Source organism: Mchenga conophoros, linkage group LG6 (genome assembly GCF_057382185.1).
Source record: "Mchenga conophoros isolate Kocher_MC1m ecotype Shallow Benthic linkage group LG6, M_conophoros_male_GT1.1, whole genome shotgun sequence".
Taxonomy (NCBI): Eukaryota; Metazoa; Chordata; class Actinopteri; order Cichliformes; family Cichlidae; genus Mchenga; species Mchenga conophoros.
The window spans coordinates 959821-977234 of record NC_140531.1 but is presented as its reverse complement, the minus strand read 5'-3'; the positions used below and the strand labels follow the sequence as shown (position 1 = coordinate 977234).

The window sequence follows — 17414 nt, the reverse complement described above, 5'->3', positions numbered from 1 at the left end:
TCAGCTGGTGCTAACTGGCCACACCTAGTCAGGTGTGGATAAAAGCATACCTGAGGTAGGCTTCCCAGAAGCTCACTAGTCTTTGCCTTGGTGGCACCAGCCATTTTAGCCAACCTGCAATGCCATTTTAAGATAAAACCCTCTTCTCACTAACACTGTGGTATTCGTCTCCTTTTCTATGTTGTGGCTTTAGAGCAGGGTCGTAACATAAGGAGACGAATAGCACCAGCTGAACACATTGAGGAGATTAGGAGCTGCAGAGGAGCTGGTTGCGTAACACCTCCTCCCTCAAAAGGGTTCCTCTAGGACCCCTAAATTTTTAAAAAGCCCCTCTGGACCTTGATCCCTCAAACATAAGCTTGAGCCAAAGCATAAACTTAAGCACTTTATTACCAGCTCTAACATAGAACTAAATACTCACATTTCTTTAGCTGGCATTTTTAAACAGGGACGCCCCTGCATGAGGATTTTGAAGTTACCACACTGAACACGCAAAAAGTAACATGTGACCAACACAAAGGAGCACGACAGTCACACCCAAAATAATTACTTGATCTGCTACAACACAAAACCAAAAGTAGCAACAAATAATCACAACCAACTGATCTGTTGTCTCCACCACACAAATGGTCACATACAAGTGGCCCTATACCACAACAAGTCACTTTAAACTCCAAAGCTCAGTAAAGAAAGCATGCTAGTGACCAACCACAAACAGAGAGCTATGGCCACACAATGATTGCTCAGAAGTGATCTAACCAAAGTAGCCACACGCTCTGCCACAATAAAGGCCACAGCACAAAACACTCACCTTATGAGGATGTCATTAGCATCCATCCACACTGACATCAGATGCACACACATGATGTACACGCAATGCCAACTTAAGAACAGCCTACCTGCCTCAGCTACAAGACCAGAATTAATGGTCTCAAACCTCCTGCCAAGTTTGGTGCCGCTGATTTACTATGTGCAACTCCCAACCTAAAACGCTAAAAACAATAAAACCCTAACTTTACCTACCTAGTCTTCAGTGGTGTACCACCAAACAACAAATGAAAACAACAACAAAGCAAAACAACAAACAAATGCTGCGATGGAAGGGCAGCAAAGCTACCCAGCTAAAACACACTTACTAAAGGGACGTTGCTCAATCACAGTGAACACCTTCACTCACCCACTTAAAAGCAAAACAAACTGATTTCAGTCCCAAAAAAATGTCTAAACAATCCCGGACGAGCCCCCACTTATGTTACGACCCTGCTCAAAAGCCGCAACATAAAAAAGGAGACGAATACCAGAGCGTTAGTGAGAAGAGGTTTATCTTAAAATGGCATTGCAGGTTGGCTAAAATGGCTGGTGCCATCAAGGCAAAGAACAGTGAGCTTCTGGGAAGCCTACCTCAGGTATGCTTTTATCCACACTTGACTAGGTGTGGATAATTAGCACCAAACTTCTTTTCCAATTCTCTAGACACCGCTATTGGGCTCAATTGCACTTCCTGATCCTCCTTCCTGAATTTCAAAGTTATCTTAAATTCCTCCCTCACCATCTTCTTCCTCATGACCCTGAACCCTTCATCTGAGCTGTTCTCTTCCAAACTCTGTTTACTGGTCTGCAACCCAACCAAACTTGCCTCCTCTCCCCTGCTTCTCCCTCTTCCTGATCTTCCCCCGCCAGCAACCAGGGTCCATTCACCAAAATCCATTTCATCATCCTCATCTACCAGAGACACCATTCGAGCCAGTCACACACCAGTTTATGCCAACTGCCAAACTCTGTGATCCAAATCCGTAGTCCAAAGTCCAAAAACCAAACAATTCACTCAAACCGTATGGAATGTCCACCTTCAAATTTCCCGCACCTCCCCACCGCTACTCTCTCACAGTTCCTGGGCCGACAGTCAGGTGATGCTGGAATCCTGACCCACTGTTCCTGTCTATGCACATGTCAAGATAAAGGCTTTCCTGTCTATCCGGATGTCAAAATAAAAGCTTCACAATTTTCTGATGTATAACAATAGAAATACAATTTCCACTTATTTGTCTCATTAGCATATGAACATATTTAAAACAGAACGGTATCTATATATGATCTCGGACCTTGTCTGAGGTCTGAGGTTCAATATCAAGACAAATTGCCGTCTTGCTCTTTGCTGAGATGAGACAGCGGGCGTAGCTCCAATGAGGAGCAGGATGTGGCTTTCACTCTTTCAGAAAAACATGGAAAACAAAAATCTTTAAACTAACAGTTAAAGAAAAGTGTGTATGTCTCATTTGCAGGGCAACCGGTGTGGGACTGCACTTTTAGCAGTGATCTCGTCCATCCATCCATTCGCTTCCACTTATCCTTTTCAGGGTTGCTGGAGCCTATCCCAGCTGTAATAGGGCGAGAGGCGGGGTACATCCTGGACAGGTCGCCAGTCTGTCGCAGGGCCAACACACAGAGACAGACAACCATTCACACCTAGTGACAATTTGGATTATCCAATTAACCTATCCCCACAAGCTGCATGTCTTTGGACAGTAGGAGGAAGCCAGAGTACCCAGAGGGAACCCACGCAGACACGGGGAGAACATGCAAACTCCACACAGAAAGACGCCGGCCTGATGGTGGAATTGAACTCAGGACCTTCTTGCTGTGCGGCAACAGCGCTAACCACCGTGCCACCTCAGTGATCTCGTATAGAAAACTATTCCGCGCATATATAAAACAGGTCCGCGGCTCTGAACCGTAGTAAAGGGACCTCTGACTAATACGGCGGGTTCGTGTCGGGCTCGTAGCTGAAAACTAGCTTTACTTTGTTGTCTGGGTCAAGTTTGCTAGTGAGAGACAGAGAGAGGCGTTGAAAGGCTGCTGCAACAGAGCTTATTGTTTCAAAGGAAACCAGGAACACAGTGTACAGTCGAGTCTTAACAGCTTACTTACAGCTGGGCTCGTCAGGCTCTCTTCTTGGCTGCAGTGGTTATTATTATATTTACATGCTTCCAGCTCCCGTTTCTGCTCCATGACAGCTCGAACTTTTCCGCTCTCCGTTTTTTTGCACATGACGGGTATAGGGCTATGCCTGTAACACTCTGCTCATATTGCCTTCATATTAAATAATTTTTTGAATAATAATTTTTTTTAAATATTTCTTCACGTCATTATGCGGCTGCAAGTAGAGGTGACATGGGCCGTGACAATAAGACACAGGCATTGAGCCCCTTACTGCGTTTCGCTTGGGTTTCCACCGGCGTGGAATTACCAAAAATAGAGAGGCCATAGCCTAACATGTGAAACAGGAAAAGACCGTCGTGTAATCCATTTATTTCAACAAAGTAACTGTATTCGGAATACCACCTTTTTAAACGGTAACTGTAACGAAATACAGTTACGCATATTTCGTATGTTAAATACGTAACGCTGGTACATGTATTCAATTACTCCCCAACACAGGGGGCAACTGTGGCGATGGCAAAGCGGCACAAAGTGGAGAGACACTTCAGTGCACTTCATGCAAGCCTCCATGCTAACTACCCACCATCATGAGCAAAAAAGTCGACGAATTAAAGGCAGTTTTGGGCAACCAGAAGTCTTTTTTTTTTTTTACAAGGCTGGTGAAAAGTCACAAAAAGCAACTGAAGCTTCATTCAGAGCTGCAAAGAGATTTTGGAGGGCACAGTGATAATAATTGCAAACACTCTGTTCAAACACTTGAGAAGAATGGTCCTAATATCAATTACATAAATATGTGTAACTGGGGGCGAGTACAGTGGTGAGAAGAGTGTCAGCTATATCTGAGAACTTGACCAGGATCTGGTTAGTAGTTCAACATCCAGCACGATGAGTCTGTGGACAGCAGCAGTACATCGCGGATGATCATGTCTGTCAAATGGTGTTTGATGATTTCACACTACTGCCCCTAAAGACACAACAGAGGGAGTTGACATCTACATGCAGTGAAGAGGTTCTTCATGGAGAACAAGGTACCATTAAAAAAGCTGGAGTCGGAGACTACTCACGGGGCTCCTACCGTGACATGCTGACATGCAGGCTTCGTTGCTCAATGCAATAGTAACACAGACTTGCCAAAATGTCTGCCTAACCACTGCACCATTCACCAGCAGGCGTCCTATTGGAGGAACTTTCAGCTGAGCACGGTGACCTGTTACTACACAGAGAGATCTGATGACTAAGCAGGGGATGGGTGTATGTCATTTTTTGTCACCTTTGGGTGAAATCAAGGAGTTCATGCAGTTCGTGCAGACCAAAGGGAAAGACATCTCAAGGACACTGAGTGGATGCTTGACCTTGCATTTTTAACTGACGTCATTGGGTCCTGATCCATTTGAACTGTCAATCAAAAGGTAAGACAGTTGCTGACATGATAAGTACCATAAATGCATTTGAAGCTCAGAAGAACATTTTTTCCGTACATTTACAGTCCTGCACTTTCCCTCCATGCAGTCAGTGCTGAATGATAGTGCTTCTTAATGGCAATGCTCCCATTTGGGGCCTCGACCCCAAGGATCGGGTCTGCCTGCACAAACAGCACAGTATAGTGTACACTGGAGGATTGCTGTGATTTATACATCGGGGAAACCAAACAACCTCTGGCGAAGCGGATGGCACAGCACAGAAGAGCCGCCTCGTCAGGCCAGGACTCTGCAGTCTATTCACACCTACAGGCCAGTGGACACTCTTTCAGTGATGAGGATGTAACATCCTGGACAGGAAGCAACGCTGGTTTGAGGGCGGAGTCAAGGAGGCCATTTACGTGAAAAGGGAAAGACCATCTCTGAATTGAGGAGGGGCCTAAGGGTACATCTGTCACCATCTTACAATGCTGTGATTGCAGCCAATCAACTCTCTGTGAATGGGACTCATGGTTATTGATCAGTGGTTGTTAAGCAACAGTCATGGCAATTTGCATATTAATGATCATGAAACTGTTTCCTCCATTTCTAGGAGTTTGAGAACAGATTTAGTGACTTTGAGGTACATGGAACATGTTTGTTATTTATTTAAATCCTTTGATGCAAGTGGAAATGAACTACAACAAACTAAAATAATATGCAAAAATGTTAAAAATAACAAAAATTCTAAGATGTAATAATTTGTTAAAAATACACTAGATTTGGTGATCAGTACAAATGTTATAAAATTCATTTAAAAATGTGTTCAATATTAAATAACTGATCATTTGTACAAACAAAAGGCTCTTTGCCTCCCTCCAAATGGGGTCTGCACAGCTAACGTAAGTGTCACGGTCTGGCTGGCAGACCGTGGGGATGTGGGGAAAGGAGGACCCAAAACGCAGACTCTGCGATGCAAACAGTGCTCTTTATTTACAGTGCAAAGGCTGTAAATACAATAACTCCCCGTTGCTCCCTCGAACCCCGTGTGCGTGCTTCCCTCCGATATCTGTGCTCGTGCTCCCCGCTGTTGTGTTTCCGCACCCCCGTGCGTGCTGCCTCTCCGGACCACTCCTCCTCCTGTAGGGAAACCAGAGGCACAGCCGTCAACACTAACCCTCGGCGGGCATATACGCACAGCACAGACCTAAGCTAACACACACTGACTTGGTAAGATAACTCAATGATCCCGCGTCGGTGGGAGCTCCAAGACTCTCCTAAGTAGCTCCCCCGACGAGCCCTGTTCAGCGGCAGGTGTGTGGCTTCGGGTGTGGCCAGTCCCTCCGCAGGGCCACACCCCTCAGGCCTGCAGGTGGCCGAGCTCCATCCTCCAGGCACACCCGCAGACATACACACCCATACCTCGCCTAAACATATGAGTGGGACACAGACTAACACAGCACAGAGAAACACACATATGTACACGCACAGAGAAGGGGAAACGACACCAAAAATACATAATAATAATACACAGGTCCATGACTGCCCAGGGATCCTGGGTCGCCCAGTCCCAGGACCCTGACAGTAAGTGCTAGGAGCTTAAGTTTACCTAAGTCATAATTCTGCTCAGTGGAAGACAAATGATAGGAGAAGAAAGAACATGGGTGGCACTTACCATGTGGGTCACCACACTGGGAAAGGGTTGCCACTGCCCCACAGTCACAAGTGTGTAACTCCACAAACTGTTTGTGTGAGTCAGGTTGGATCAAAAAATGAGTGACTTATGTATGTATGTATATATATGTATATATTGTACTATTCTTAGTTAGCGTATTGTCTGTCTTGTCTTAATGTTGGTTTAAAATGGAGCACTGTAACAAAAAATAATTTCCCCCAGGGATCAATAAAGTATTCTGATTCTGATTCTGAAATAGGAGAGGAGCTGTCTCAGTTTCATGAAGGCATTGTCTACATCTGCTGTTCATACAAAGCAACAGTGTGAAAACACACTTTTCTGCCTTGACACATGCTGATACAAACTAACCTCACATGCTCACAATACTGCTCCTTGGAGAAGATGAGAATAGTATCAAGGTATACAAACACAAAAAGACTGTAATACATATTGTTTACTAGGGCCTGGAAGACTGCAGAAGCATTCGATATCTTAAAAACCTTGATCAGGGATCCAACGCTTACAGTGCCAGAATGAATGGAAGAATAGACAAGGTCAGGGCTAGTTCTTGTCTTTAGCATGTTCACAGAGTTCATGATCAATTCTTCATCTCAGTGAAATGGTCTTGACGCATCCTCAATCATCCAGGTAAGGAAATCCTAAAAAAGTTGATTCTGTGAAATAGTTCCTCAGGCCTCAGGCTCATCCCTTTGAACAAGTCACCAAAGAGTGGGCTGGTTTGCAAATTCCAGATACAAACAGTGGTAGAGAGTGGGCAGGCAGGTACGTTACTGCATTGTCCTTCTCTTTACTGATTGAGAATTCTAGATGTGGTTTCAGAGGAAAGCTGCAAACCCTTTGGACAGACTCAGAGACAGGCTCTTAGGACAAGAGAGGAGAAGAACGAACACAAAACCCCAAACCTGACAACCAAACCATAACATGCTTGAATAAATTGACACATTCGATTCTTGCTTTCGTTTCCTATCAGCAATGATCATCAAAATTACATACAAATGAACTTCTTCATATCATTCAAATGTCTTGAGATCCACTAGTACAGAGCCAAAGGTGACGGCTCACTGGAACACAGACAGACTGTAGCTTCTAATATCTTAATACTTGCCCATTTTCATGCATTGTGCAGCCTCAAAGTCGAAACCAGTGTTCCTGTCTTAAGTCTGTAATAGTCACAGAGGACAGGTAGTTCTTCACAATGTTAGTACTTATAGTAACTGCAGGTAAGGCTTTGATTTCTGGATCTTTTATAGCATCTTGCAGTGTTCATGAACCCGATGCTAAATGCAACTATGCTACATCTCTGTGCTTGCATTTTACAACAGCATGTACACAGTTTTAAAAATGATGGTGAGTCATTGTTTTGCCTTTTTTCCAGGAGATGGTAGTAAAGAGAAAATATCTGCTATCTACACACTTTGTTGGGATATAATTAAATGGAACATAGACTACTAAAAGTCTGCATATGTGATGTAGGAAAGTTCTGCAGCTCCCCCAATGTTCCCTGCACAATTCTGCAGAGCATGTGATTTGATTTGAGAGATGAGTGCAGTGGGTGCTTTGCTGCTCATTGCAGGTGATGGCAGTGTCAGTCTCCAGGGATCTCACAGTGCGGGTGCTGGCAGACCCGAATACTCTCAAGCTTGCTGAGAGACAACAGGCACTGAAGAATGCCATCCAGAAAGGAGAACCCAAATGTCTGGGGGTGAGTTTTGACCTCTGTGTGTTTGTATATGTGTGGATACAGAACGTCTGTGTTTTGATTTCTTTTTCCCTCCCCATGCATTTATATGCCACTTCTACATGTCATTAGCTTTTGTCCTTTCCACTCCATAGTGTGTATTTTGTCCTTGCCTACCTTTGCAATCCTTTTGGTTCATTACTCCACAGCCAGTCTTGGCCGATGGCTGCCCCCCCATTGGTCAAGTTCTGGTGGCGGTTGCATCCTATTAAAAGGGAATCCTTTCTTTACATCTTCGCTAAGTGCTTGTTCACAGCGGTCATCTGATTGTTAGAGATGTCTCTGCAATGCTGTGGGGTCTTTACATTGCAATATGAAGCACCTTAATTCAGTTGTCTTTGTTATTACTGGTGTACAAATGGAATTGAATGGAATTACCACCTCCATGTTTCACATGGATGAGGATGCAGCATGTTCCTGTATCATAACTTCTGTCAGAGAGCTGTTTGATAGTAATCTGTGTGTGTGTGTGTGTGTGTGTGTGTGTGTGTGTGTGTGTGTGTGTGTGCACATCCCAGGTTAGTCAGGTGATGCTAGGACTGATGGTCATGTCCTACTCCATTCCTCTGCTCTTCACTGAGTTCACAGAGGTGGTCACCCTGGGAGTTCCTTGGTGGAGCGGCCTGATGGTGAGTTTGTGTGTGTGTGTGTGTGTGTGTGTGTGTGTGTGTGTGTGTGTGTGTGTGTGTGTGTGTGTGTGTGTGTGTGTGTGTGTGTGTGCGCGCGCGTGTGGGGGGGTTAATGGTATATTAATAAATGGATTTTCCTGCTCGCAGTTCATCACAGCAGGAGGAATCGCAATATTCTTGGACAAACACTGCACCATGAAGATTGTGAGTCTCTTCTAAAACTTGAAACATTGTTTCAGCTAAGTTGAAAATAACTGAACAACAGCGCATGATTTAGAAAAAGCTAACATACTAAAGTAAAATGTTTTTGGGGGGGCGGGGTTTCAGCTGCAGCTGTGTCTCATGATAAGCATGGTGTCTGTTATGCTGTCAGTGGTGGCTGTGATCATCTACTCTGTGGACATGAACAAGAATCCTGAGGAGCCTTGTATGAAAACTACAGAATACAACAGATGTGACGAAAAGCACTACGAGACGGTTGGTCCTTAAACTATTCTGGGTGTCTTTCAGTACCTGTCATTCTGGATTTCTTTGTACTTAATTTGCACATTTTTGTTGTGTGTCTATCATTTTTGTGTCCCTGTAGTCTTTTTCTCTGTCATTTTGTACACTCGTTTTTTTCTCTTTGTAGAGATTTTTGTGTTACTTTGTATTCATTTTGTTGTCTCTTAGTACGTGTTTCAGTTTGTAGTTGTTTTCTGTCTTTTTGTAATTGTGTAAAGCATAATACTCTTTTTTGCGCTCACATCCTGAGTAATAGTGACATGTCCAGTGTATGGATTGCATATTTAAGCATTTAGCCATCCCCATAATATATAAAATATAATTAGAAATAACTTATTAAGATGAAGTGCTTCTACAGTATAGTTAGATCTATACGTAAAAAAAAGTTCCAAACAATCCGTGCTCCGACCCATAGCTCCAACACACACTTCCCTCTTGTGCTCCTAATCCGTGACTCCATCCAAGTGAAGAAAAACGCTTCCGCTCCCTGGTAACAAAACAAACACACATGTCGGCAAAGGTATCCACAACAAGTGAGGTTCAAAAACACAGAGGAACACGGCCATACTAACAAGGGTAAACTCAATAATCCAGCATTGACTGTAGCTCAGCTGCACTGCTAAATAGGACGCTCATGGAGAAGGTAATCAGTGCAGCTGGTGATGGCTTGATGAGCTGCAGTTGCAGCTGAATGTTAAGCACTAAAAGCAAAAACTGAAATCTCTGCAGAAATATTCAAAGTCACAGCCTCAATGCAGTTGGAGCCCTGAGTCTTCTTTGAGTTTCCACAAACATTCCGGGTTTTAAGCATTTTCAATCAATCAATCAATCAATCAATCAATCAATCAATCAATCAATCAATCAATCAATCTTTATTTATAAAGCACTTTTCATACAAAAAACAATGTAGCACAAAGTGCTTTACATAGTTAAAAACAGCCCACCCCACCCTCCAACTCACTCCCCACACTCTCATTAACATAAATGATGTGAATACACATATATCCCCCCCCCCCACACACACACACACACACACACACACACACGCGCACACTTAAAGAGTAAAAACTGGGCTGGGCTCGCATGAGCCAAGTGAGGAAACATTATAACAGAGAGCCGTCTGCACCAGGAGCCGGTCACAGACCGCAGCCTCCGGGCTGGGCACACAGCAGGAGGGAGGCCAAGGAGCCCCCCAGCCAGGCTGAGAGGACCCCAGAGACCCAGCAGCCACAGTCGATCACAGCCCCGGTGCAGAGAGCGCCCTCTGAGGAAACACTGGAGATATGACACAATAGGATATATACAGGGTAAAATGATAAAATAAATAAGAACAGGATACAATATAAATATAAATATAAATAGAGTAAGAAGATTAAAAAATGAATAAGAATAAAATCAATAAGTCGACTGTGTGGGAGGTGATTTGTGATGACCACGGTGAGGACATCGACAGCCTTACTACATGCATTACTGACTATATAAACTTCTGTGTGGATAACACCGTACCTACCAGGACTGTACGGTGTTTCTCCAACAACAAACCTTGGATTACCCCAGAAATTAAAACCGTCCTCAAGCAGAAGAGGAGGGCCTTCAAATCCAGAGACAAAGAGGAGTTGAAAAGGGTGCAGAGAGAGCTGAGGGGACTGATAAGGAATGGGAAGGAGAGCTACAGGCAGAAGATGGAGAACCAGCTTCAACAAAACAACGTTGGTGAAGTCTGGAGAGGCCTCAGAACCATCTCGGGCCACAAACAGCAGAACTCTCTGCCTGGGAGGGATGTGAGATGGGCAAATGAACTGAATCATTTCTTCAACAGATTTGACTCAGCCATGAGGCAGTCTGCAACATCGGCTGCAGACTCACCCACCCCCACTGCTGCTGTTCCACCTCAGACACTTCACACCTCCTCTATTCACCCTGCTCACTCCCCCCCACCCCCAACAACAGCATCCAATACACACTCAACACAAGGCTCCAGCCTGTCTCTCTCAACCACCCAGGTTAGGAGGGAACTGAGGAGGATTAATGGCAAGAAGGCAGCGGGTCCAGATGGCATCAGCTCGAGGGTCGTCAGGTCCTGCGCGGACCAACTGTGTGGGGTGATGGAGCACCTCTTCAACCTGAGCCTGAGGTTGGGAAGAGTCCCACAGCTCTGGAAAACCTCCTGTGTTGTACCAGTGCCAAAGACTTCACGCCCCAAGGACCTCAACAGCTACAGGCCGGTGGCTCTGACATCCCACCTGATGAAGACCCTGGAGCGGTTGGTCCTGGCTCAGCTTCGGCGCCTAATAAGCTCATCACTGGACCCACTTCAGTTTGCCTACCAGCCTGGCATTGGAGCGGATGATGCCGTCATTCACCTCCTACATCGTTCCCTCGCTCACCTGGAGACCGCTGGAAGCACTGTGAGAATCATGTTCTTTGATTTCTCCAGTGCCTTCAACACTATTCTTCCCTCGGTTCTAAAGGACAAGCTGGTGAACTCTGGAGTGGACCATCACCTCACTACCTGGATCCTGGACTACCTCACCGACCGACCACAGTATGTGAGGACTCAGGGCTGTGTGTCGGACAGGGTCGTCTGCAGTACGGGGGCCCCACAGGGAACGGTTCTGGCTCCGTTCCTCTTCACCATCTACACTGCAGACTTCTCCCACAATTCCACCCAGTGCTTCCTGCAGAAGTTCTCTGATGACTCTGCAATAGTCGGCCTCATCACTGATGGGGACGACAAGGAGTACAGAGGTCTGACCCAAGACTTTGTGGACTGGTGCCAGCTGAACTACCTCCAGATCAACGCCAGTAAAACCAAGGAGCTGGTGGTAGACTTCCGCAGGCACAAGCATTCTCCACTGCAACCACTGAACATCCAAGGTATGGACATTGAGGCTGTGGACAGCTACAGGTACCTTGGTGTTCATCTGAACAATAGACTGGACTGGACTCATAACTCAGACGCCCTCTACAGGAAAGGGCAGAGCAGGTTGTACCTGCTGCGGAGACTCAGGTCGTTTGGGGTGGAGGGCCCACTCCTGAAGACCTTCTATGACTCTGTGGTGGCTTCTGCTATCTTTTATGGTGTGGTCTGCTGGGGCGGCAGCATCTCTGCTGGGGACAGGAAGAGACTGAACAGGGTGATCCGAAGGGCCAGCTCTGTTCTAGGATGCCCTCTGGACCCAGTGGAGGTGGTGAGTGACAGGAGAACGGCGGCTAAGCTGTCATCCCTGATGGACAACATCTCCCACCCCATGCAGCAGACTGTGACAGCACTGAGCAGCTCCTTCAGTGGGAGACTGCGGCACCCACGGTGTGGGACGGAGAGATTTCGCAGGTCTTTCCTCCCCACTGCTGTCAGACTCCACAACAAAGACTTTAACTGATCAAGCACACACATCCATACATATGCAATAATACTAAGTGCAATAATCCTTTCTGTCATCGTTGTATTTTTACTCAGTTGTATATAGCATTCGTATTCTATTTTTATCTTATTGTATATTTATTTTATTTTATTCTACTGTATATAGTATTTTATTTTATTCTATTCTGTACAGTTGTGTACTGTATTTATTCTTATTGTATTCTAATTTTTGCCTCATAACTTTTGCACTGTCCACTTCCTGCTGTGACAAAACAAATTTCCCACGTGTGGGACTAATAAAGGTTATCTTATCTTATCTTATCTTAAATATTAGGTAAAGTCTAAATTAATAATAGAATAACAGTATAGAATAAATAAGCATAAAATAAATAAACGCTAAGTAAAAGCTAAATTAAAAAGGTGGTCTTGAGCCTGTTCTTAAAAACATGTACGTTCTCTGCGGCCCTGAGCTCCTCCGGCAGGCTGTTCCACAGACGAGGACCATACCACTGAAAAGCTGCCTCTCCGTGAGTATGTGTCCTGACTTTAGGGACAATCAAAAGGCCAGTACCAGAGGACCTCAGGGTCCGCGAGGGTTCGTATGGTAAAAGCAGATCTGAGAGATAAGAAGGCCCAAGACCATTAAGACATTTAAAAACCAATAAAAGAACTTTAAAATCGATCCTATTGGACTTCTCTTGTACGACACCATGATTTGTACAATACTACACTGTACAAAGTACGAGTGAATGGTTTATGATGTGTGTGTCTGGCCCACTCAAGAAAAGTAGCTGGATAGTCTAGTGGTAAGACTACACACCTTTGGAGCGGGAGTCGTACGTTCGATTCCCACCCAGTATCTAGTACATGTCTATGCTAAAAAACCAAGCCCTGGAATGGTGAGGCTATGTCCGCAGCTAGAGCACAAGCATTTCTGTAAGGGGCTGTGTTAGAGTGACCTTAGGGTCCTAACCATGTCCTAACCAAAGCTGTTCTTCAGTGTCAATGGGTTTGACTGGAGGGCCAGCTCTGTGGAGCGTTTTACTGATTGACGAAACATCTGTTAGGCCAAGGACAGTGCTGACTACTATATGAAATAGTGGTGATATTAAAAACAGATACAAGCCTGTGTTGGAAATCACTGTGTGGGCTTCATGCAGCAGCTGGCAGTTAATACAGTCCACTGTAGCCACAAATGCAAGTTAAAATTGTTCCATGCAAAGAAAAAACAGATGTAAACACAGTCGAGACACGTCTCCAACTTCCCTGGACATGAGCTGATTTAAGATGGACTGATAAGAATTGGAAAACTGTCTTATGACACTTATGAAACAGTTTTTCAATGGGCAGTTATCTTGTTGGAGGACACAGACTATAGACAGCGTTTCTGATGGTGTAGGAGTGCAACAGTGCATCTATGTTTAGGTTTTACATCTGTGAAGGACCAACTCATTCTGAACATACATCTGGGTTGTGGAGCAACAAATGCTGTCATGCAGATGTTTGTTTGGGGGTTTTTACAGATGATGCTTATTTACCAAAACCCATTCTGCACATATCCAAGACACAGCTTAATAGTCAATGAGCACGAAACTGGCCTGTCTGGAGACAACACACAGAAAACATTTGGACCATTATGAAACAAGAAATATGATAAAGAATTTCAAAATAAGAATCTCCCACTTGCCTTCATACTCTTTTCAATAAAATATAGAATATAGACTTGAAATAATTCATCATTCATGTTAATGATCCATCCAGACATTTATTCATTAGTTTAAGTAGATCGATGGATGGATTACTTTGCTTGTATACAGCAAAAGCACAAGTAATGGCACTGAGCATGGATAAATTGTGCAATAATTAATGCATCTTGTGTGAAATGTATGTACTTTTCACAACAGAGGCTGAGCAGGGGAGTGAAGTCGTCCCTCCTCGTCTTCACTCTGGCCCAGACAGTCATCGCTGCCATTCTCTGTGTCCTTCTCTTCAGGCAGAGGCGTAGCTTCGTATCATACACTGTAAGTATCCAGCTCTCAAACTCTTCATAGTCTTCATACTCAAAGTGCATCTGGATCAAATCTGCAACAATGTCAGCTACAATACCCATCTCAACATTTTGTTTGCTGCATGACAATCCTCTGCAGGTTAGAGCAGGATAAACAGGCTGGTTTGCTTCACTGTGATGGGTTTAAAGTAAAGGCCAGTGTGTGACTGGTGCACAGTGGCTGTGGGTTCATGGTCAGAGATTCATATGAATTTTAGCTGATGATGCTGAGATCCTGAATTCCACCTTCACATCAACTTCATGCTTTGCACAAAAATAGAAATGCGCTGCAAAGAACTACTATTTGCTGTCTTACTTTGAGTACATGTTGGAGTCTGTAATATTTACTTTTACTCGAGTAAATGAGTTGAATCAGTACTTCAACCTTTACTGGAGTATTTTTTAACAGTAGTATCTGGACTTCTACTTAAGTACAGAATGTCTGTACTTTTGCCAACTCTGTTGTGATTTGGAAAGATGTCTGAAACACCGACTCTCTTTATTTCTTTTGCAGCCTCTCGGTGAAGCAGCTCCACCCACTTCAACACTGCTTACATCGCCCGACCTGAACTGATCAGTTATCCTCTGACTGATTGATCATCTGTGTCCTGATGATTGAAAGTCTTGAATTTGTCTAACCCCTTACATCTACCACTTATTTACTCTGCTACCTGCCATGTTTACACAAGTGTGCCAGTTCTGTCAAGGGCCTTTCACACAGACGTAATAACTAGGGGTGCAACGATACACAAAATTCACGGTTCGGTTCGATACTTTGGTGTCACGGTTCGATATTTTTTCGATACAAAAAAAATGTTCATGCTTTTTTAATTTGTCATTTATTAAAATTATAAATATATATTTTAACTCAAAAGTACAGTTTTTAAATTTAACCCTAACCCTTGTGCGTGTTTTTTATTTTGACAGTGAATGCGCACCTGCGGACCACTTATGTGCAGCCCTGGTTATTTAGCTCATCATATTGCAGCCACAGAAACTCTTTTGTCCATGAAACCATAAAGCTGCACTTTCTTTTTGCCTTATAGTCTGATTTGTCATAACTTCTCCGTTTTGTGGTAAGCTTTTCTTTGGCTGTCACTTCTTCACCCTGACCTGTCTTATTTGGCTCAGCAGAACTAAAATATATGTCTGTCTGTGAAGGTTCTCAGTCATCCAGGTCATCGTAGTCAAATATAAATCCTGCTGCTTTTACACACGCACTCACATAAGCTCAGCGATTCTCTGCGCGATCAACCTCTCACATGTTTAAGCTGCGGGAGATTTCACTTGTCATGTTTGCATAGTAAGCTAACGATTAATAAGACGATGTCAGAGGAATTGGTGCACAAATTATCATCACTCACAGATCAGTGCTGTCGCTCTCTATACACAGTTCACGCGATTGCAAAGTGAAAGCAAAAAACAAGCGCAAATTCAAACGCGATTTCAATATGTCACATATTGACAGTGGCTCACCGATGCCAATGACATAATTACCCAGCTACATTTCTGAAAGAATGCAAAAGCATTGACATATATTTTTCCTACAATAGCCCGACGGGCAGGGCAGAGAAAGATTTTGGTAGCCCGACTGGAAAGATCGCTAGCTCCGGGACGTCGGGCTAACGATATTGCGAGCCCTGTATCTGATTGAGGAATCACTCATCTTTGGAAAAGAGAGTTTATTACAGAGAAATGTCTCTTTCCAAAATAAAAGCTATACTATCCGCTTCTTCTGGGCTATATTCTCAGCAGCATATTAAACATATAAGGAGAATCATGTGCTAACAGCTGTCTAAATGACTCGGCTAAAGTTAGTAGCATGCTTGTTGTTTTTGTCTTTGCACTAGGATGATGTCGGCGTAAATGTGCAGTCATATTCGTTGTGTTCCCACTAGTGCTTTCAGGTTAATCTCGTTGAAATGACGTTAACGCCACAACACGGCAAATCTCCGTTAACGAGCTACCGCCGATCGCCCCGTGCATGGGGCTAGACGGCCAACACGTTAACGAGCTAACTGCGCTAACACACTAGTTCCCACCCATGTAATTGAGCATTGCGTGGCACATCCAACATACTGTTTTATTTTAGTCCATGACTCGCTTACCCTTCAGGGTCATACGTCACATGAAAACCAAAATAATTCCAAACGCCAGATCTGAATGAGAGTGGGGGAGGTCCATGTTGCTGAGAGCTTAACTTCTGTCTCGCTAGCTTGCCCTGCGCTCTTCCTCCTGACTATGCTGTCTGTGTTGAGCGCTCAGTGGATCTGCGCTCGACAGTGCAGCCTAGGCGGAGTAGTTGAACGCAGATTCACTGAGCGCTCAACACAGACAGCATCGTCAGAAGGAAAGTTGATAAAATAAATTACAAATGTTGTATTGTTCGATACATATGCGTACCGAACCGAAAGCACTGTATCGAACGGTTCAATATCGATACGAATATCGTTGCACCCCTAGTAATAACTGTTCAACACTGGATTAATGGTTCATGGACGGCACATCACAGTCTAAGTGCAGCCATGTGTGCAGGGACGCATTTTTATCCAAGACTAAAGACTTTTTATTCTGGTATTCTCCTCTAAGACAACCATACTTGTTATGTGTGGCAGATGATGTCACATATGAATGTGGAGCGTTCGGCTATGTCCAGTCACAACTGCTGAGTAGTTGCCCAAGGGGCCATTAACAAACAATTTATCCCCAAGGGGCAATTGTTTGTTAATGGCCCCTTGGGGATAAATAAAGTCTTCTGATAGCATACAGGGACCATATAGAAATGCACTGCCTTGAAAGAAAAAATGGATCATGGTTTTTGTATCTGAAGAATTTCATAGCTGAAAGATCCTGATTTTGTAATCAAGAGAAAAGGTTCTGCAATTTTCAAATGACATAAACAAGAAACTTCACTAAATGTGGAAGAAATGTACCTGCATGAAGAAGGCACCCAGTCAGAAACAAACCCTGGGACTTCTTCTTCACAGTCCAGTCCAGGTTTTTTTCCTCTTTCAGGTTTAAACGTAGGTGTGGCACATAGGATACAACATTGTGTGCAGTGTTGAGACCATGTTTCAAATAAAAATGTTATTGTGATAA

At 44.1% G+C, this 17414-nt stretch overlaps 1 protein-coding gene across 1 annotated transcript in view; it reads left to right on the top strand.

The window, feature by feature from the left end:
• tmem176 (transmembrane protein 176) overlaps positions 1-17414 on the top strand; it is a 19502-nt gene extending 2088 nt beyond the window's left edge. Inside the window, exons 2-7 of the mRNA XM_085275762.1 lie at positions 7607-7735; positions 8290-8400; positions 8548-8604; positions 8728-8877; positions 14173-14289; positions 14830-17414. Of these exons, the coding sequence (XP_085131888.1) occupies positions 7610-7735; positions 8290-8400; positions 8548-8604; positions 8728-8877; positions 14173-14289; positions 14830-14889 (621 nt within the window). The 5' untranslated portion in view covers positions 7607-7609 and the 3' untranslated portion in view covers positions 14890-17414. The remainder of the gene's footprint in view (positions 1-7606; positions 7736-8289; positions 8401-8547; positions 8605-8727; positions 8878-14172; positions 14290-14829) is intronic.